The 21,687-nt window shown below is 41.8% G+C and overlaps 1 protein-coding gene across 9 annotated transcripts in view; it reads left to right on the forward strand.

Moving 5' to 3' along the window:
- Positions 1-21,687, forward strand: part of kcnq5a (potassium voltage-gated channel, KQT-like subfamily, member 5a) — a 101,634-nt gene that overhangs the window by 72,723 nt on the left and 7,224 nt on the right. For 2 of the 9 annotated variants that reach the window (XM_084376568.1, XM_084376575.1), the window contains 11 exons: positions 127-302; positions 1,279-1,404; positions 3,810-3,920; positions 4,024-4,119; positions 7,054-7,142; positions 9,303-9,329; positions 11,262-11,315; positions 14,153-14,394; positions 15,580-15,688; positions 20,311-20,442; positions 20,771-20,887. In XM_084376568.1, the coding sequence (XP_084232694.1) occupies positions 127-302; positions 1,279-1,404; positions 3,810-3,920; positions 4,024-4,119; positions 7,054-7,142; positions 9,303-9,329; positions 11,262-11,315; positions 14,153-14,394; positions 15,580-15,688; positions 20,311-20,442; positions 20,771-20,887 (1,279 nt within the window). Of the gene's footprint in view, positions 1-126; positions 303-1,278; positions 1,405-3,809; positions 3,921-4,023; positions 4,120-7,053; positions 7,143-7,416; positions 7,512-9,302; positions 9,330-11,261; positions 11,316-14,152; positions 14,395-15,579; positions 15,689-20,310; positions 20,443-20,770; positions 20,888-21,687 lie in introns of all 9 variants that reach the window. The other 7 variants (XM_084376567.1, XM_084376571.1, XM_084376569.1 and 4 more) reach the window with 5 other exon arrangements.

A 21,687-nucleotide genomic window follows, 5' to 3' on the forward strand; every position in this document is an offset into this window, starting at 1 on the left:
ATAGTTGTTTTAAAGGTGATGGATGGACGAGTGGTCGGACCTAAAGGAAAGTGAGTCAACAGCCGTTCCTGTTATTAATATTGTGGAACCTGTGTGACCTTTCATTTCCCCTCTTTAACTCCCCAGACATCATTGTACTCATCGCCTCGGTTGCAGTGGTTTCAGCCGGTAGCCAAGGTAACATCTTCGCCACGTCTGCACTGCGTAGCCTTCGCTTCCTTCAGATCTTGCGCATGGTGCGCATGGACCGCAGGGGAGGGACCTGGAAGCTGCTGGGATCTGTAGTCTATGCGCACAGTAAGGTAAGACATTAAGAAGTGTTTGATCACGTCTGGATTTATATTTCTGATGCTTCAGATGTTTAAAGGAATGATCAGACAGCACTGTTGTGTTTCTGCACTTCACCTAATATTGATCACCTGTCAATCAATCAGTGTCACTATGGAGTTTTTTAACATTACCTTGGATATCACTACTGTTGCACAAGGAGACGTACTACTACTAATAATAATATTATAATAATGGCTTCGAACGATATTCCTGTGCTGCAGATCTTTTAAAAAATAGAGTGACAAGGTAAAAATGTTTGCTGGAAAACATCGACTCTGTATACAACACAGCAAATGTCATGAACTGCAAGTCGAGTGATCGATTGGTATCATCTCTTTTTTGTTGCCGTTGTTGTTTTTTCATTTTATTTTGTAAATATGTCAGTGTTGAAGAGGCTTGAGCGATCAATGATAATAATATCTGGTCAAAATGTAATATCAATTAAAAAAACAAATGTTTGTGATGGAAAATAGAAGACGAACTAGATGTGCAAATGATGTGTAATTATTGCAGGCAAATGTACCGAATGTGGTGACTTAATGAGCAGATATGGATATACTTTAATGAAATATGTGCAACATAAAATGTCATTAGATGTACAGGACACTCTTGCTTCTCGTGTGCTCTAACTATGTGGCCATTATTCGCTCTATATGCGTCTCCATTGTGCCAGTTATGTTGTATGATGGCCATTTATCTTGCCTGTATAGTGATTGATTTTGTGCTGAATACTCGAGGCGAGGAAAATTAGCCATTAGGCCCCGTGTGTCACATTTACGTCACTGTAAATAATGACGTCTTTTCTCTGTTACTGTAACGCTAGTAAGAAAGAAACTAATTGTACCTTTAAAGGGAGCGCAGCATTCAATGCATGAGATTTTTTTTCTTTTACAAATGCACATTTATATTAATGAAATGTAATTATTGTTATGTGTGTGTGTGTTGTAGGAGCTGGTGACTGCGTGGTATATTGGCTTCCTGGTGCTGATCTTCTCCTCCTTCTTGGTCTATCTGGTGGAGAAAGAATTCAACAAGGACTTCGCCACCTACGCCGACGCTCTGTGGTGGGGCACGGTGAGCACACGCACGGATACGCTTGAGCAACACCTTCAGGCCTTTTTAACAACCTTTGAAATATCACACTGTGCTGCGTGGCGTTTTGAAAGTCAGATTTTGTCACGAAGGTTAATGATTTCATGCAATTTGTTGTTAGTTTTTCTGACTTGTTTGTGCTGAAATCACAAAATATGTTTTGGATAAGTTTTCCTCTTTTAATCCAAAACAAAGGCAGCAGCAAACCTGGAGTTGCAGGCTGTATTTATGGTGATATATTTCCATTTATAGTCTCCGTGTGACCTAAATTACACCCGCAGTACAGAGACCAACAGGAAAGGCCTTTAGAGTCACACTTGGCTGGATGTGCTGCACTGTTTCCTCCTATATCTAAAACCCATTATACCTTGAGAACGTGGAGACACACAACGCACAAACGAGAAATGGCCAAATCAATAAATTCAATTTTCTCCTGCTGCCAGGTGAGACCGGTCTGTCAGGGTTGTGTGAATGACACTCAGAGACACTCTGTTAACATGCGCTGTGGCCTTGGAACTGTTTTGTGATATTTATAAAAAAAACAAAACTTTTCAAGATGTTTCAGGCATCACAAAAAGCTGATTGTGTTTGTCCTCGTTCATCACGTTTTTCAGATATACACAATATAACGTCCTTAAACCAGCAGAAACACCATTCAACAGAATCAAGAGGTCTATTCATGTATTTAAACCGCATTCGCCAAAAGCCTCTAGATGCTTTCGAAACGTCGGTGTAACAGCTCGTTAAATGTAGCACCAGTGAGAAAACCTGACTCATTCATCATGGCCGTGGCGTCCGCAAGGTCGCCAAGCTGGTTATCCAGTTTTGTTTCAGTGTGAACTTGGAAATTGATCAAGGATAACGAACTAATTAAAAAATCCATTGTGGCTTAATGGAATGTTTTAGTTAATGAAAAGAAACATCAGACTTCACTTGTGCAGTGGCTCTTTCCTTTTGTTAACACCTCACTTTTTTTCCACTCGAGTCAAGCAATTTGTATGAGAAAAAAAATGTATTTTCTGAATGCAGCCTGAGGCCACGGACAGCTGCGAGATATTCACCCAGCTCGTGACAAAAAGCTGTAAAGCTGTGCATGAATTAGAGTTTAAAAAAACAAGACCCAGGATGAGTTAGTGCACCAAAGTACACTTATTTTATGTGCGTTTTAAGAATATAAAGAAGGCAGCATGCTTATATTGCTCTATCAGTTCTGGCTGAGTGATACTCTCATCTAGTTGTGTCTGGAACGACTCCCTGTTTTCTATCAAGCTCACCATATTTACATATTTATATTTGTCTTAATGCAGTGCAGCATATTTCATTGATGTCAAAGTAACAGTCGTGCAACACTACAGCCGTCAGAGATGACACAATTGTCCAAAATCACAATTTACTGCTCTCTATAATCTGTTGAGAGTCTATTGTAAAGAACCACACCATCACAACGTTTGCTTACTGTAACTTTCACATAGAAAACCCCTGCATCACACAGCTGGAATACATTTTCATTTCCTTTTTTTTGATATTTCAAAGCATCTTATTCATCTAAAATGCACCTTTAGCTTGGACATTTCGCCTTTTTGGTCCAAAAACGAAATAAGTTTTCTTGCTTTTGAGTAGATTTGATGTTTCAAAGCAAAACAGTACCAAAAACAAGAACAGCAGGAAAGTCGGATAGGTCGGACCTGTGATTAAAGTGTGATAGTTGTGTGACTTGAACATCCTGTAGCGTCTACAGACTTGTGTCTGATCAGACTACATGCTGACCAGACCATAACCTGACCCAAATGAGCTTGTTTTTCTCAATTCTCACTTCTCCTGTTTATTCTCATTTCCTCAGTGTCTGTCTCCAAATGCACTTACTCATCCATTGTCTCTGGACAGATTATACCCTCACCCTGGAGAGAAACACCCTACAAACAACACACACTGACACTTCTTTGGCACTTACTTGCAAAGGCTTTAATAAAATACTCAAAGACAACTTGTTTCACAATCTTTATTTCAGATTTCCACAACAGATGACCGTAAATGTTAGTCACCACTCAAAATGACAACAGATGTCAAAAAAAAAGTTTGCAGATTTAAATGACGCAAATCGAGTTTTGGAGTTGGAGAGGTGGACTCTGTGTTTACGTCATTGATGCTTGGTACTCAAACACAGTCACAATTGACAGACAGTGTAATGTGAAGTTGCTTACCATCACCATCTTGTTGCTGCTGTTTACATCCACCCAGACGCAAACTTTCATTTTGTTCACTTTGAACCTTGAGTCATCTACCAGTGTCACAGTGATTTGGTCAGTAGGGGGCACAGTGGATGAGTGAGTGAGTGCCAGATGTCAGACAAAGCTCTGATTCCTGATTGTTGGTCTCTGACCCTTCAGATCACCCTCACGACCATCGGCTACGGTGACAAGACCCCGCAGACGTGGACAGGACGGTTACTATCAGCCGGTTTTGCTCTGCTGGGGATCTCCTTCTTCGCCCTGCCAGCTGTAAGTCAAACCTTTCCCAACACCCCGACAGATTGCACTTATGTTGTCACAATGCCTCAAAGTTAAGGCTAATGTCTGTCTAACTCAGTGTTTGTGCTTGTAGGGCATCCTGGGGTCAGGCTTTGCCCTGAAAGTGCAGGAGCAGCACCGACAGAAGCACTTCGAGAAGAGGAGGAACCCAGCTGCCAGCCTCATCCAGGTAGAGACGCACACACACACACAGTGAGCAATAAACACACTTCAGCGCCTCAAGATTTTTTTGGGCAGCAGCTGAGGATTAGTGCGAAAACAGAAACTGTCTTTCCTTTTATGTACAACTTTTCACATGTGTGTGTGTGTGTGTGTGTCTGTGTGTGCACTTCATGTCTGTGTTTACTGTCTCTAAGCTGCTCACTGTGTGTCTCTGTCTGAGTAAAAGTGTGTGTTTTGTCTCTTGGGAAAATGTTGAAATGTGTGTATGGGTGATGTACCTCTCCTCCTATCAGAGTGAAGGTGTTTCATTAAGTATTTAATATTAGAGTGTATGTGGTGTGTGTGTGTGCGTGTGTGTGTGTATCTCCCTCTCTGGGCTGTCAGGGTGTGTAGCTGATGATGACTAACGGTGTGTGAGGCGCGCTGTCGTCTCTCAGGTCCAACAGCAACACACACTGCTGGGATTTATGAGCCGTTTCCATGGCGATCATTCCCTGGGCAGACGCTCCTCCAAACCGTCACTCATTGTAATAGACAGGACCAGCTGCATTACTTTGTAATGAGCAATAAATATCTGCTGTGGACTGTGTGTGTGTGTGTGTGTGTGTGTGTGTGTGTGTGTATACCCTTAACTGTCTGTGATTGTATGTGTGTGTTACTCTATGAATGTGTCTTTCTGAGAGTGTCTTCGTGTGTGTGTGTGTGTGTGTGTGTGTGTGTGTGATCTGTCTACCTTCCAGGACATTAAAAACAGCCCTGACACCTACGTTTAGATTTGGGTTTATTTTTCCATCAAGTGGCAGATATGCAATTAATTTTTATCCTTAATGACATTTGCTGCCACTAGAAGTCGCACAAGAGCTCCAGCGTCCCAGATAAAAAGTATAAGAGCAGTCTGTAGAGTGCATACCTCCACCAAGGAACAAGAGTCCACTTTTGTTCTCACTCAAAGATACCAGCCACGCGCTTTTTTTCATCAACATCCATCGCATTATTGTTGCTTTTTTAAAAAACACTTACAAAAGAAGCCAAGAATTGTCAAAGCTACTTAGTGACGGACGTATATGTATTATAATATGGGGGTTTATTAGAGAAGACGGTACGCACGTATCCCCTTTTGTTTCACTTTCAAATGGTAAAGTGGGGATTTGTGTGTCGGGATATCGCTGCATCCCAGGTCTCAGTGTAAAACCTGGGAGATATTTCAATTATTTGGGTGAATAGTTAATAATTTTAAATCTCGCTGTGTCTGTCCTCCCTGTTACCAATATTTTTTTTATGGTTGACAAAGACCAGTTGGAGCTCAATAGATCCTAAATAACCCACTAAGGGAGCAATTAATCCTCTGTGTGTTGATCTTGTTTCTGTTTCATTGGCTTTGTGTCAAGCACCTGGTCACTGTCTGTTGTCTGCCAAGCTCATAACATTTTCCTCAACAGGTAAAAGGAAACTTGGACGCAGCTTTTGATGTGTTAAATTTGTGGATGACATTACTACACTGTCTGTCACTTCACTCCCCCATCTCTACGCCAGCTCTCCCTGCTTCAAACCACTGTGTGTTGTGTGCGTCTCCTTCTGTGTGCAGGACGGGATATTACCACTGTCTTCAAGCCTCAGCAGCTGGTCATATTCAAAATTTCACCTGCTGCAATAACTATTTAGTTTTAGTGTTTTCAAGATTGAATCTTCCAAATGGCTTTAAAGCGGTCCCGGGAGAAGCGTAACAATCAGCAGCCCAAACTGACCAGCGTTTGGCAGGTGGCCGGTGTTAATTTCCCGCCCTGACTGTGTAAAGTGTTATTATTAAGGCTTTCCAGTCATGTCACAAATCTCGTAACCACACCTGGCGCCGTTGAGGAGGTTCACTCGGCGGCAAGTAAATACTGATTTTAGATGTAAAGAAAACAACCTGTGAAATTGATTGTAGTGGATGTAGGTGGTTTCTGCTGAACAGCTGATACATCAGTTTCTAAATGAGGGTTACTGTTAAACACAAATTATACATTCTGCGTCTGTGCGACATAGAGCCCAAAATGTGCGACTGTGCAGACTGTAAAAGCAGACCAACTGTGACTCAGTGTGACTATTTTTGAACTATATCCAGCCATTAACTGATCTTTAGCTGCAGTAGAGTCAAAACACACTGAAGCTGCTCTGAGCTAAACTTAAAATGACGTTAGATAACTGGATCAGCAAGTCCATTAAGCAAAGCACACGAACATGAAAATAAGCTCATAGATGTTGTATTTGCCAAATCTAACCCGCCCGTCACAGCCGTTATTTAACTTGCAAAAAAAGTAATTGAATTGTCGACTGGTTTGGTTTTAAAATGTTGCCTGTGATGGTTGCACATTTGAATATATTCCTAATAGCAGGAAGGCCTTCAATCGTTTAGTCAAAATAAGTCGTGATTGCCTTTCAAATCAACCCACATGAGTGTTTTCTGATATGACACCTGCATCTTCAGGATCCCATCAGTTGCCACAGCCTTCCCAAACCAACCACGGCAGTAAAAAAAAGACAACATAGATTCAGTCTGCCACCACCGTGACTAAGTGTTGGGCACAGAAACTAGACCCAACACACTGCCTTTCAGTTGCTATTATTATCTGGACACTATGCGTGAGTGAGTAACTTAAGTACCCACAATACATTGCACGACCCCCCTTTTTCTAGCTCCTATTCCCCGTTGTCTCATTTGGAGTCAACAAAGCTGTTTCTGTAGAAACTCCTCATGACCTTACCGAGGACCTCCAACATGGCTGCCAGCTGGTTACATGCCCTAAAACTTGCCCTGTGTTTGCACATATTCACACATATCTCAATCCCTTTTTCCTCACCACATTTGTGCCATTGCCCTCTTGTGTCCCGTTTGTGTGTTTGTTTGTTTACTGGTGAATGTATGTGTGTCCTGTCCGTCTCTGCTCCCTCCCCCACCCAGGCGGCTTGGCGTCTGTACTCCACCGACGGTGCTCGTCCCTACCTCAGAGCCACCTGGCACCACTATCAAAGCGCCCTCCCCCCCTTCAGGCATGTATCCCCACCACCTCCACCTCCACCTCCACCACCACCACCTCCGTCATTGCCCCCCCACCTCCCTCCGACAGTCCCCAACCACGATGCATCAACACTACCCAAAAAAAACTAATCAGCTTTCTCTTTTTTTCCCTCCTCACCTTCCTTTTTCTCACTTCCTACCCAACTTATACGTTCCTCCCTCGTCCCTTATTTCCTCCCACACTTTACTTTGTTAATTGTTTCATTTTTTCATTATTTTATTTTATCCTGTCGACTCTGCACGTAGTGTGTCTGGCGTAGTTATGCTGCTGATGAACACTCGGTTTCCATTGCTACCTGGAAGCCTCATTTGAAGGCGTTGCATACCTGCAGCCCCGCCAAGTAGGTAACAACTTACAGACTTACAAACATGGCCGCTGCTGCTCAGCCCTTCTCCTCATCACTTCCCCCCTCAGCTGGTGTCTGCTCGTCTCCATCGGTGCTGCTTCAACTCTTATTTTCCCACTGACTCATTGTTATGCAGCATTGCGACCATTCCTTCATAAGCGTAACCCTTCTTTTCCCCCCAATCTGGGATGGTTTGCTCAGCATGCATGATCTGTAACACCCTTCAGACAGTTAAATGGCACATTTGGAAGTTTCTGAGGTATTCTATTCATTCAGTTGCATAAATGTTTATTGATGAATATCTATAATTATAAACGTTTAAGACTCATAAGGCATGGTAATAACTGAAGGAGCAATTTGCAAGATAGCAGATTGTTGAGTCTCTCGGGTCATCAAATACTGACGCTTTGGGTTGGTGGTCAGCATCCCTAGTTCCCCCAACTAGGGATGCTGACGGTGCTGCAGCACCCCCTTAAAACGAGACGTTATAAAAACCATCAATTGAGAAGAGTGATGAAGAATCAGCAGAGACAGAGAGTGAGAGCTCGTGTGGACGATTGACAAAGAGGGAGTGTGAGAATATGAACAGAAAAGTCCACAGGATGTAAAAACTTTATTTCATCACGAAGTCTAAAGCTGCTCTACAGTCCTGTGGTTTGTAAATCAGGTGTATGAAGTATGCAGACTGTCTCTGTTCGCAGCGCCTAACAGGAAGATCCACGTTACATCCGCCCCTCTCCTTTTATGAAACATCTGTGTCCTCATTGCGCTGCATTATTATATGAGGCTGTTTATTCCAGCATTAATGTGCATCCTTGGTGATCCGATCACAAGGGGACAACTTGTCGCTTCACACCTGGCATCAGGCGTCTCTACATGAGTGACCAGCTGTGATCAGATTTCACTTCCCCTTTCTATATGAATAAACATGTACATTACTGGAACAAACAGACGCTATCTTTTGTACACAAAGGGGAAAAAAAGTAACATATGATATGTTCAAAATTAAGAAGAAGGCCCAAATAATTAAGAATTTGTCAGAGGCAGTGTTTCAAAAAGTTTTTAAAGTTTCTCAAAACTCAACAACTCACAGAATTGAGCGATTTCATAATGGAGTCTGGGGAGTTTCTCCCCCACTTCATCTGTTTCTCTCCCTCCTCATCTCCTTGCTGTAGTATGTTGTTGTTCAAGTTTGGCACCCGCTGTAGTTCAAAACCGTGTCATAATTTTGGTCTTAAAACTAATAGAAAATCATCCATGTCGCACACTGATTTACAATGATGTCACCTGAGCCCTCAACACCCCCAAATGTAACTGACAGCACTCCTGGTGGCCGGCCCGACCTAACAGTCAAAAGCCTCAGTATTTGACAACCTGGGAATGAGATTCAACCGTCACGTATCTTTCTCCAGAATTGCTTTTTGTACCTTGAATCTTTGATTTAATCTTTTTATTAAAATGAGTTCTGTGGTTCACTCACACTTGTGTTGTCCTACATATCTGGAGCGTTAACAATGAAGCAGGATCTCAAACACACAGGTTCACACTCAATTTCGACTCTTACCTTTCCGATCTGAACGCTTAACCCTGACTGTGCATGGTCATACTGTAGCTTGCATGTGCTTGTAAATGACTAACCCCCTTGAACTCTTTCATTTTGTTTCCTTTTGGCTTGATGCCTCCCATATCCATTAGCCTAAACATCTGTATAATGCTATTTTAACCTACTGGAATACTGATTTCTCTCCCTTTGTCTCCTCCTCTTTATCCCACTAACCCCTGAAGGAAAGAGCAGGGCGAGACTACTTACAGGTTTGTATGACTCTCAGCTGAAGACACGAACACATGCACTCAACATATGATCCAATTAATGATAAGCCTCATGTTTTACACTGATCTCATCTTGGTTTTTTTTTATTATTTGTTCAGTCTTTTTGTTTAATTCACCACTTGATGACAGATTTACATATTGTATCCAAAGAATAATTTATCTCTTCCTTAGTTATTTGCTTCCTGACATTTACGAGGTAATAGCTGATGGTTTGTGAATCAATTGATGATTGCGATTGCCACCGAAGGGGTTGAACTTATAATTAGTTTGTCTTGTTTTGTTGCTTGGCTTATTGACTGTAGATGTGTGGAGAGAAATGAGCGATATTGGTTCTCTGCAGTGCCATGATACAAATTACAGTTTGTGCAATAAGACGGTTGATGTGTTCTGATAAAAAGGAAACCGGAGGTGTAAGTTCAACATTTATTTGCCATTTGAGTTGCACAGGAAATAACGGGTAGCTGATACATCCTCTCAAGTGCTCTGCTGAACTACAGCTATCGATCAGGTAAACTAAGAGTATCCGGCAATAAAGCAGAACAAGAGCTACGTTTAAACGATCTCTTGCGAAGTGCAATACGCTGGCTTTCTTTCTCGCTTTTCCAACTTTTTCCTCACTTCTCCATCTCTGATTTCGTCTCCTTTCACTTCTGCACTTGACTCTCAGGCAGAGAAGGGTGATGGGCTTTTTTTTGTGTGTCTTTGTTCAGTGTGTGTGTGTGTGTATGCATGCACACACGCCTTCAAGACAGGAGTCTGTACCATGTCTGTACCATGACGCACTTTTTCCATTGGGATGGTATTTATATAACTCATCAAACAGAAGTCTAGGAGAGACAGAGCGAAGTTGCAAAAGGGGGAGGAAAGGGGAGGGGATACAGGGGATTTCAGAGAGAGCGGGGAGGAAGACAGAGTGAGATTTGTGAGTTTAATTATGCTAGTATAGTTTTTACAGTGCAGAGCTTCTTTGGAAACATTCAGGGCCGTATATTGAGCCAGCAGCTTCTGAGGCATTTAAACAGAAGACAGCCACACACACACAGACACACACACACACATAAAGAATAAGTTTATTCTCTGAGTCAAACACACAAACAAACATGCTCCTCATCCTTAAACAAAACAACATTTAATTAGGCTTTGTTGCATCCATGACAACATTCATCCCTCCAGAAAACCCTCTGATTAAAGGCCTGCGTTTAATTAGGCTTTCCTTTCTTAGCAACTTTTTGCTTCACAAAGTCCAATTTGCCCTCGTGAAATCCTAATTATGCACTCTTTTACGACGCCGTTTCTTCTCTGCATGTACTCCTCCGGCGAGAGAACACACAACCCTGTGTGTTATTAGTGGTTTTACAGGCTGCTTGGCGGCGGTAGGTGCCGTGGTAAACGGGGTGGTGGTTTTCGCTTAAACAGACTTGTAAACACCAGCAGCAGTAAACATTAGGCGCACCACAAACTGCTGCTGCGGACATCATGCTGAGCGCAAGCGTGCTTGCTGGATATTGGGAGTGAGAGGCAGGATGAAATAAAAGATGATGGGGGTTAATGTGGAGTTCATGTGTAGGCAGGTGTTAGTAGTGCCTCCTTGTTCGGTTTAATGCAGCTCCAGGAAATTAATAACCTGCAGTAATATAAGCGCAATATGAGCAAAGATAAAAACACGATTCATTCTTGTTCTCTTGCTACTTTTAACCTGGACACTGGTTCAGGTTGGTTTACCTTCCACGACACATCCCTGTTCACCCATCCCCTCCCTCCTCTGAAATATGCCCCCTGCCTTTCTCTGTGTGTTTACTCATCAGCGCTGACAGCAGAAGATGTCTCCTCTCCTTCCTCTTTTAATCTCCTTCCTCCTTTATCTCTGTCTTCTCCATTCCCTCCTACATCCGTCGCTCCCTCCTTCGCTCTAGTAAGGGTCTAAGTAATAGGAGGCTCTTCAGAAGGTATTCTCGGAAGTTTAGGAGGTACCTGCAGTCCTACCCAGCATCCTCTCTGCCCTGCCCTTAGCCCAATAACCTGTGGGAATGACTGACTAATAGCATGGAGGAAAACAAGTAAAAATAAAAAGTTAGCTTCCTTTTTGCCTCCCTCCTCAATCGCTTTTATCCCATGACGGACCTTGTCTGAGACGACCTCTGCTGCCTGCTGCCTGTCGAATGCAAAGACTTTGTTATCGTGCTACAAATTAAAGGGGAATTCCACCTAAATTGATATTTTTATTGTGAATTAAGACATAAACATGTCATCAACAGGTTTATCCAATAAAAGTCACAGTGAACAAATTGCATGTTGAGCCCCTGTTAAATGGATAGGCATCATGCATGTTGCTTGCCATTTTTTATGATGAAGAGAAAGTCAAGTTTTGGAAAACGATCTACTTTCTCAGCAAGAGAGCTCGATAAATCAAGACTCAGATTAAATAGTGAAGACACAACATCCAACTTCCCCTTTGTTTTCTATGTTTTTAGTCCTCGTGTGCCAACTTAAGACGTCCCAATCCAACTTATGAACTGTTAAGAGTCCAGTCACATGAGTAATTTTTCAATTTCTAGACTCTTGAGGCAGCAGGTTGTTTCTTTTAAGGATATTTTTGAAGCTCGTCTCACCAGTTGTAAAAGATAAAATAGCCCAATGAAAATTCAGTTAAAAGGAGTGAAAATAAAATGAGTAATTTGTGTGGCTGGACCCGGTTTACCTCAAATTATAGTCATTTTACAGGTTTGAGTAATAAAAGGGCTCTGTGTTGTGCTAATGTTAGCTACTGCTGCACTCCAGAGCGAGCATAAGGTCTCATCCTTTGGACTGTCCTGGAAAATCTGAGTCCTCCACAAAGAAATCCACAGTCCAGCAGCATTAAACAGCTAAAGGAAATTGTCCACAGGCTTGTAGAGGCCACTGAGAGAGTCTCATTAACATATGGTCGATAAAAAGGTGATTAATACTTTGTTACGTAGAGCTCCTTTAGGCTGCTTCTTGTTTCACTGCATGCTCTGTGCACTACTGCTTCACATCCCCTTTCAGTCATTTTTATCCATTAGAGGTGCAAAGGATGGTAATGAAGGTATAATTAAAGACATAATATGTGTTTGTTTCAGGATTGATGGGAAGTGTACAAGATGCAGCAGGTTAAGAACAGAAAATGGCGACCACTGCATTACACGCTAATAGCATTTAGCGCTTCCCACGAGCACTGGTAAAATGTATTGTCATGTCCTGTGCAGGCAGTGGTTCTCAACTATTTCAAGTCACGACCCCTCGGAAAAATCAGGGTGGTGTTCACGACCCCCCTAAAGCTGGGACCTTTAACTCACAACTTCCTGAAAGTAACAAAAAGAAAAAAGAGAGTTTTTTTGGTGTGTGTGTCCAATCAGAAATCATACACACACACACATTGACTCTCACAAACACACTTTTAAATATTTTTTTAAGGCAAATTAACTCACTGGCACAGGCAATGTCATGTCGAAACTATTCCCCCGACCCATGGGGATTAGCTCGGGACCCCGTGTTGAGAACCAATGAAACCATGTTCCTATAAGTTTGGGAAAGCAAGGAAAATATTGCAAAGGTTTGGGAAAGCAAATTAATTGAAAATAAAACACACCTTCCCAAAGTCTTTAAAGGTTTTGGAACGTGCAAGCTTCTGTTAAAGTGCTTAAACCTGATTAAAATACTGACATTTAGTTGCAGTCTGGAAAAAAATGTGAATTGTGGCATGGAAACCCTGCATCTCTCTCTCTCCCTCTCTCTCATTGGTCTGCTGCATTGCATGCTGGTCTATTCGCCTTAGCAACGTAATGGTTTACAGCAGCGAGGGAGAACTTTCTGCACCCCCACCAACATCATGTGGATAGACGGGGTTTAGTTTTTTTGTTCTTCTCCATTTTTTATAAGGTGGCTGATGTTAAGTGTTATTTAATTATTGAAACGGTCAAAAATCAAATGATAGAGGAAGACAAGTATTGATAATAATGCAATTATTTGTATTATTTTGTCAGGTACAAATACATTAAAATGTGGTGTCATTACAGGGAACAATTGAGACCAGAACTGTGGTTGCCTCTTTCATTGGATTAGATAATAAACATTAACATGCTGTAAGTGATTTACCGTCACAGTCTTGGGGAGATGTTGCTCTTTCTGCTCAGAAGTCAGTGTGTAAAGATCTTTGACATTTACCCAAAAAACTCTAACCATGGAAAACACTGTGTTGAGTCTGTTCGAGGCTTCTCTCAATAATGGTCTCATTTGTTTAAGGTAGACTCAGAATGAATGTGGTGCTGATGTATTAATGATACCCTGCATCACATATCACCTTTAGAAATCTCATTAACTCTGTTTGAAAAGCGAGTACAGGAACAGATTATCAGGCGATCGGGTGAGGACTGCAGCACTTGAGGGTTTGTTTTGGTGGCTCGGTGGTTCAGTCTGGCTTTGTTCTGGTGTTCTGGGCATGTCAGTTGGATGGATGATGTTTGGGCTGAAGGAAAAGACAGAACGCTGCCCTGTGTCTGCGCCCTGAACTCTTCTCACCCTCTGAGGGGAAATATGTGTTGACAGCATCCCTTTTTTCTCTCTTTCCTTGTGTCTGTGTGTCTCTTCATCAACCCCGACCTCTGCCACTCACTCTCTTTCTCCATCGACTCCATCTCTAACTCACTCTCCTCAACTTCATCTTTTTCCCTCCCTGGATTATCACCTCCATCACTCTTGCTCCCTCCATCTCCCCTATCCTAAATCTTTCTCTCCTCCACCCCCTCCTCTCTGCCTCCTTCTCCTATCCTCCCTCCCCTCCCTGCAGTCAGAAGTTGAGTTTTAAGGAGAGGGTCCGGATGGCGAGTCCTCGCGGTCAGAGCATGAAGAGCAGGCAGACGTCCATCAACGACCGCCAACGCTGTTCCCCTGGCAACGAGGTGGTGGGAGGCCCCGAGCTGATGGGCGGGAGCCCGGCCAAAGTGCAGAAGAGCTGGAGCTTCAACGATCGCACCCGGTTCAGGCCGTCGCTGAGGCTGAAGAGTCAGACTCGCACTGCTGTCCCAGATGGTGAGCCGTACAGTGTCCATCTTACTGTAAATGACATCTGTCAAATTACCCTCCTCAGCACAGTATGTCTTTTCATACGGTATATTTAGAGCAGCTTTATTTAATCTGTTCAACCTCAGTGAACTGCCAGTGGGCCAGACATCACCGATAATAATGCGCAGACAATCTTTGTTCAAATGCACAGAAATTAAGGTTGTGTTGTACCAGAGATGCTGCAGTCTCCAAAGAGATTATATATATTTCAGGCTGAAATTTGACAACAGAAAAGTGAATATAATTCAACGAAGTGACCGAGAAAACAAGACAGATATACAAATATCGTCCAAAGTTAGAGAACCATTATCAAAGAAACAGATAGAGTTAGATATGCAACACACCCGTCTGTATTATTTATTTAGATTATGCCACAAAAACTTGGGTTAGGATAGATCATGTTTTGGATTAAACCAAAAATGTTTTTTTCTCCACAAGCATTACTGGAAATTGCTCTAGACACACATCCTCTGTGTCTAGAGCATGAATATCATACATTTATGTTTTCTTATTCAAGTGGATATATTGCAGTTTTTGAATTTTCTTCACAGAATTGAATTGCACACTTTGTTAAAACCTTTACGTACTTTAAATCTCAATCCAACTTTCTGCACAAAGGACAATTAATTTATTGTTTTGACCTAAAGTAGTGTGTATTTACACAGCATGTTTTATCTCACATTTCCCAGAAATTCCTTCACTAACTGTTTTAATAGCACTTCTGCTTCTCCTCTTATTCCCCTGTATCATTTATTTGAACTGAGTTGATAACCGCCTATATGCATTATATTATTATTCACTCTCTTTATATCTTTTCCCTACGCTTCGCTCTTCTTTTATCTCTTAAATCTGTGTCTGTGTTTCCGTCTGTGTGTCCCACTCTCGTGATTATTGGCACTATTAAGGATATATATACCCTCTTCTTTCACCTTACATAGCTGAGCTGGCAAAACGCTGCCCATTCCTACAGATCCCATCCAAGCCGGGCATAAATTTACACCTCCTCGAAGCCAAAATAGTATCAGTTTTTAAAAAAATGAAAAAACTCCTGTCAAGACTCGCTATGCAGAGAGTGTTTTATGAGTTTTAAGACTGGAAATGATTTTGCACGGAGCTACATTTATTGATGAAACGGCGGTCTGTCTCTCTTAGTGGATGCGGGCATGACCACAGAGGATTCCTTTGATGAGAGAGGCTGCCACTGCGACGTTACAGTGGAGGATCTATCAGCTGCCCTCAAGGCCGTCATCAGAGCTGTCAGGTGAGATCCTGCCGCTGTTACACTTCACACTGCAGGCCTTTCAGCTGATGCTCTTATCTAAAACATCTATGAATCATGAAAATCCTTGAAATGTTTGCGTTGTTGAGAGTTTGATGCGGAGATTGATCTGTTGTCATGTCTGTGTGGTGAATATCAAGCTGCCGCCAACCCAGGTTAGCTCAACTTAGCTTAAGGGTTAGGGTTTGGGGGCAGAAACGGCTGCCAGACTATTTCTTGTTCAAGAGAAGTGACTATCTGAAGCCTCAGCAGGGTGTTTGGCAACCTCACAGTTATGTTCAAATTCTAGGAAGTAACTGCACCCAGCTAAGAAATAATCTGGCACATGTCGTAACCCAAACCTTTAAATCCGCTGTTACACTTTGGTTTTAACAGGTTTAACAAATGAGACATAACATGATAATTAGTGTTAGTGATGTGTGTATTTTGTTACCTTTGGACAAAGCCAGGCCAGCTGTTTCCAATCTTTATGCTAACCTAACCTTTTTAACTTTCAAGACGTTTTACAGGCACAAGAACCTATGAAACAACAACAACAACAAAAACAAACGAAAAAGCATAATATGTTTCCTTTAAGTCCTCCCTCCTCTTCTGATTTGTCTCCGATCACCTATCCATCATCTACCTGTTGGTTCTGAAACCCTGCAAGGTTGTCGGTTTATTGCAATACAAAATCTGTTTTGTGTCCGGTCAGTAGTGCCACTGAAGCCCTCCTGCTTTTTTGATTGGACCAGGCTTAAAGGGCTTCTTCTTCATTAGTCATTGATTAGAATGTTCATTCATTCCACAGCGAAAGCTCGCTGAACTTAAGTACTATCCGTGGTGGTGATCGGTGATTGACCTGCCTCCTCTGATGATGATCGGCTAGCTGGCGATCGCATACCTAATAGAATCTTTTCTGTAGCTGAGCTCATGTTGAAGTCAGATCACGGTTCCTTGCTATATTGATCGACTGCCCCCCTGTCGTTCTTTACAGGCTGTTTATGATCTGTGTGTATTGATTGGAAAGTTCATGAATGATTTATGGCTTGGTGAAAAAAAAAAAAGAGAGGCAATAAGCTGCTGTATACCTGTAGTTACATTATGGTTGTTGAATATACTGTATAAACATCCTCCTTCCCCTCACAGTGCTCCGGTCTCTCGGGAGGGAATTGAATCCATAAGATAACACATATAACAACACAAACCCCCGTCCTTCTTCCCTCCACTGTACATGTAAATCTAGATGTGAAAAACATACATGCACCCCTGAGTGCAGGGGTTCACATGATGTTTGGTTCCCTCAGGCAAAGCGTTTTTTAATGTGCTTCTCTGTTTTTTTTCTTCTGTTTTTGCTGCTGCTGGGTTTGAGGGTCTCTCTGCAGGTGTGTGTGTGTGTGTGTGTGTGTGTGTGTGTGTGTGTGTGTGTGTGTGTGTGTGTGTGTGTGTGTGTGTGTGTGTGTGTGTGTGTGTGTGTGTGTGTGTGTTTCAGCAGGCCCTGCTCTCTTACACTGGCACTGACCCCCTATGAGCGCATGTTTATCCAACCGGCGCCAACTGATTCTCTCAGTCCGCCGCTTCTTCTCACCCTCTTCATATTCTTCATCATTAAAATGGACATTTTCACCCCACAAAGCAGGTTTTATATATATTACAGGTTGGTGAGATAACTGACTTGTGTGTAGTTGCTTTAATTTACTGCAGGATAATAAGGAGGTTCTAGTGGTCAGATAGAAGGTTCTAGTGGTCACTGAAGAGGTTCTAGTGGTCAGATAGAAGGTTCTAGTGGTCACTGAAGAAGTTTTAGTGGTCATGAAGGATATTCTAGTGGTAACTAAAAAGGTTCTAGTGGTCATGGAGAAGGTTCAAGTGGTCACTGAGGAGGTTCTAGTGGTCATGAAGGACGTTCTAGTGTCATTTATGAGGTTCTAGTTTTAGGGGTCATTAAGAAGATTTTAGTGGTTGTTAATGAGGTTCTGGTGGTTGTTAATGAGGTTCTAGCAGTCACTGAGGAGGTTCCAGTGGTCAGATAGGAGTTCCTAGTGGTTACTGAGGAGGTTTTAGTGGACACTCAAGAGATTCTAGGGGTCAGATAGGAGGTTCTAGTGGTCACTGAGGAGGTTCTTGCGGTCACTGAAAAGAGTCTAGTGATTATTGAAGTTGCTCTAGTGATTAGATTGGAGTTTCTAGAGATCACTGAAGAAGTTGTAGTGGCCAAGGAAGAGGTTCTAGTGGTCATTAAGAAGATTCTTGTTGTTGTTAAGGAGGTTCTAGTGGTCGTTAAGGAAGTTCTAGTGGTCACTTAAGAGGTTCTAGTGCTCATTAAGAAGATTCTAGTTGTCATGTGGGAGGTATTTGTCCAACCAACAGCCCAAAACCCAAAGACTCTTCATTTACTACAATGAATAACAAAGAAAAGCAGCCAATCCTCCGTTTTAAAAAGCTGGAACCAGATAATCTTTTTTTGCTTTAAAAAAATGAGGGACACGATTAATCAATCATCCAAATAGATGGAAAATAATTTTCTTTTGATCGACTAATCACTGCAGCTCTTATTTTCTTGTAAGATTCAGACAGATATCAGATGTTTTATTGATTCTTCAGGGTGACAGGTCAGGCTAAAGGTCTGAAATTGCAGCGTAAGATGAAAGCTAAGGTCATTATGATTCGCCCACTGATCCTCCTCCATTAATGTCATTAGCTCCAGAGTCTGCTGGGAAAGAAAGTCTATACTTTGCATCTCGCCAATTATATAAAATGTTTCCTGCTCTGATCAAACTCTTTTAGTCTCTCCCTTCATGTTTCTCCCGCATCTACATTTAAATCATACATAATGTGTCCAACCAAGACTTTGAACACATCAACATAGACTATTAAAAAGATTAAAAGATAAGTTCACCCAAAAGTGAAAACATTTCTGAAGCGTCACAGAAAAGCAGCAATGCAACATTCACCTAAACAACTGTAGTAGACATTAAATATAAAAAATATACAGATAAAAAAAACTTAAAAGTGCCGCATGTCTGGTGTAATCTAACCCAAACTGAACTATTTCTTTCTCTTTACCTTTGTTTTTTGTATTTTAAGTATTTAAGTATTTTTATGGAGTTTTTATGGCATTATTTGATAGGACAGCTTGAGATATAACAGGAAACGGGATGGGAGAGAGGGGGAGGGTGACATGCAGCAAAGGGCCACAGGTCAGACTCCAGCCCTGGGCTGCTGCAGCGAGGACACAGCCTCTGTACATGGGACTTGCGCTCTATCAACTGAGCTACTGTGGCGGCCCTTTGTTGTCTTTAAAACAAGTCCCCAGCTACTTCAGTTGTTGAGGAGAATGCTGTGAAGCTCTGGAAATGTTTTGTGGACCACAAAACATTTCCTTTTATATATATAAATATTTGTAATGATATTCTCAGATGCTGCTCATATGGTCCAAAAATATCCTCTATAAATAAGCTGTCCCATCGGCACACTTAGGGTGAATAGTTGGAAATGTGCATTCATGCATTTGCTACCAAGCTATATTTTTATTTTTCACAAACACATTGCATCGTTATGTGTTAACTGTATTTTTCAAATAATACTAATAGTATTAGTATAGTAGTTGTAATGGTATCTTCAGTATATCTATGTGTGGCTGCAACATTTCCAATAATCGCAGCTCTACCAGCTGCACCTGACCCCTGCCTGTAACTGTGTGGGTGTCATGTGTGGCACATCCAGCTTTGTCCGAATTTATAGTTTTTATCCTCTTAACACAGTTAGAGTACAAGTTATGTAAGAATTTCCAGTGGAATCTTTTTCGACTCGACATTTGACGCACATCAAATCGAGGAAACATTTTCCACAATGTGTCCTTCTAAATCATAGTTTAGTAAGAATATGAAGTCAGTCACTGCTCGCATCATTTTTGCGGGTTTCATGCCGAGACTATAACCTCCTCTGTTTTCATATGAACTGAACCGATGTCAATCAAAGGCCTTCTGTGTCTCAGACACAGACACACAAAGATCATCGCTACCACTCAAAGCCGGCCAGCCTGCCCACCCAGCAGGCCTTCTCCATGGGCAGCCAGAGCCCAGGGCTTTCCCAGGGTGTCAGGTTGAGGGTTGGAGACCCCCCTCCCCTGTCAGGACTGTTATTACAGAGGGTCATCTGTCCCCATTGTTTCCATTTAGACAGTGAGAAAAACAGGCAACTGGAGAAAGGCAGAAGCCACCAGGGAATCCAGATGTACCCAGTACCTAGATCTCTTTACCTGTATCAATATTATTCACTCAGCAGCGGCTCTTTTCACCAAATAGATGGAGACAGAGGATTACACTCGAGTTTCACACCCATTTGTTTTGATTGTTAGAGATTTGACAAGAGAACCTGGAAATTTTGGTTTCCCATTAGATACTCCTGGAGTTATTTGAGATTTTAATAATGTTTTCTTTATCACACTCCCAAAAAAAGATCAACAAGTGAAACGTAACACGGATCATACAGTGGATTTCACAAAGTTGCTGCTACCATCTAGTGGTTGTTTGTAGTAATTACACCCTTATTTTCCAAGCCTCTTTTAACTGAATTACTTACTTCAGTATCTCTGTCTCTCTCTTTTTACTCCTTCTGTGCAGGATCATGAAGTTCCACGTGGCAAAGAAGAAGTTCAAGGAGACGTTGCGTCCGTACGATGTGAAAGATGTCATAGAGCAGTACTCTGCAGGACACCTGGACATGCTCTGTCGCATCAAGAGCCTTCAGACTAGGTCAGGACACACACGCATCTGTATTAGAACTAACATGTCTAAAAAATCGTTCTCTTTACATTTGAACAAATGTGTTTTAACTTAAATTTGACCTCATCCTCATTTTCATCGACATAATTGTTCTTTATAAGAGTTTTTATTCTTCAGCATGGACTTGCAGAAGTGGATGTTGCAGCAAATGTTGCTTATCACTTGGTTATAACGCACTAGATAACCCTTTTTGAATTAAAATAACCAACGTTTACCTTGATCTCACCTCTAACTGCCTTTTTAACCCACAGTTTGTGTATCTGCTGTATATGTACATGCGTCACTTGTCTTTCCCCAGATTAGACACAGTGGTGGGTCCCCCGCCGAGGCCTTTCAGCAGCCGCCACAAGACCTTTTCTTCTCCCTCCCTGCATTTATATTACAGCCAGGCCCGGAGGAAACAGGCTGCATCGGGGTTAGACCTGCCCCGCCATGATCTGCTTGCCAACTGCTTAATCAAAACATAATGATGTCACACCTGGGTCAAGCAGCGCGCATTCACAATTGTATTAATAAGAAAATTCCCTGCATCTTTACACAGCATCTTAGCCCATAAAAAAAGGGAAGACTTGCTTATTGAGTTTCATTTCAAGCAAGAAGCAGGAAAACTGATATCATTCATTTCAGAGCACTAGTGTTTAACTGCCAAGTTGAGAAAAGAAATTACCAAATTAGCTGTTTGACCCAGGTATGACTGTAGAGGTCATCAAGGAGCTCAAGCAATGGATTAAGGACAGTTTAAGAACAAACAAAGTATAAAGTTTTTGATTCAGATTTAACATTGTGGGTCTGAGCCTCAGTGATGTGTATAAAGAAAGACAAATTGGGAAAAATAATACACTTTTTCTGACCAAATTTCTCAACTTAAAGTTAAACTTTATCAAACATTTTTTATTCGATAAGTATTAAGTAATATAATACTTGTGATAATGATATAAACCATGTGACAATCCTGATTTGGGCACCTTGAGGACCTCATCAACTAAAACATTGTCAGCTCTAGGTGATTGTAGACGTAGACATAGTACTCAGTGATACTTAGAGAAGCAGGGTATCAATTTTGTACTGATGCAAAAGCCCCAATCCAGAATTTATTTTAACTATTAAGTCCGTTCACCATGTTAGACGCGTGGAAAACCTCACTTGTTCATCATCACTCAATCAAAATCCAACTGTTTGCTTCAGTTCCTGTTTCCTCTTGTAGCTTTAAGCCAC

Source organism: Pagrus pagrus (assembly GCF_965226575.1).
Source record: "Pagrus pagrus genome assembly, chromosome: 15".
In the NCBI taxonomy this organism is placed as follows: Eukaryota; Metazoa; Chordata; class Actinopteri; order Spariformes; family Sparidae; genus Pagrus; species Pagrus pagrus.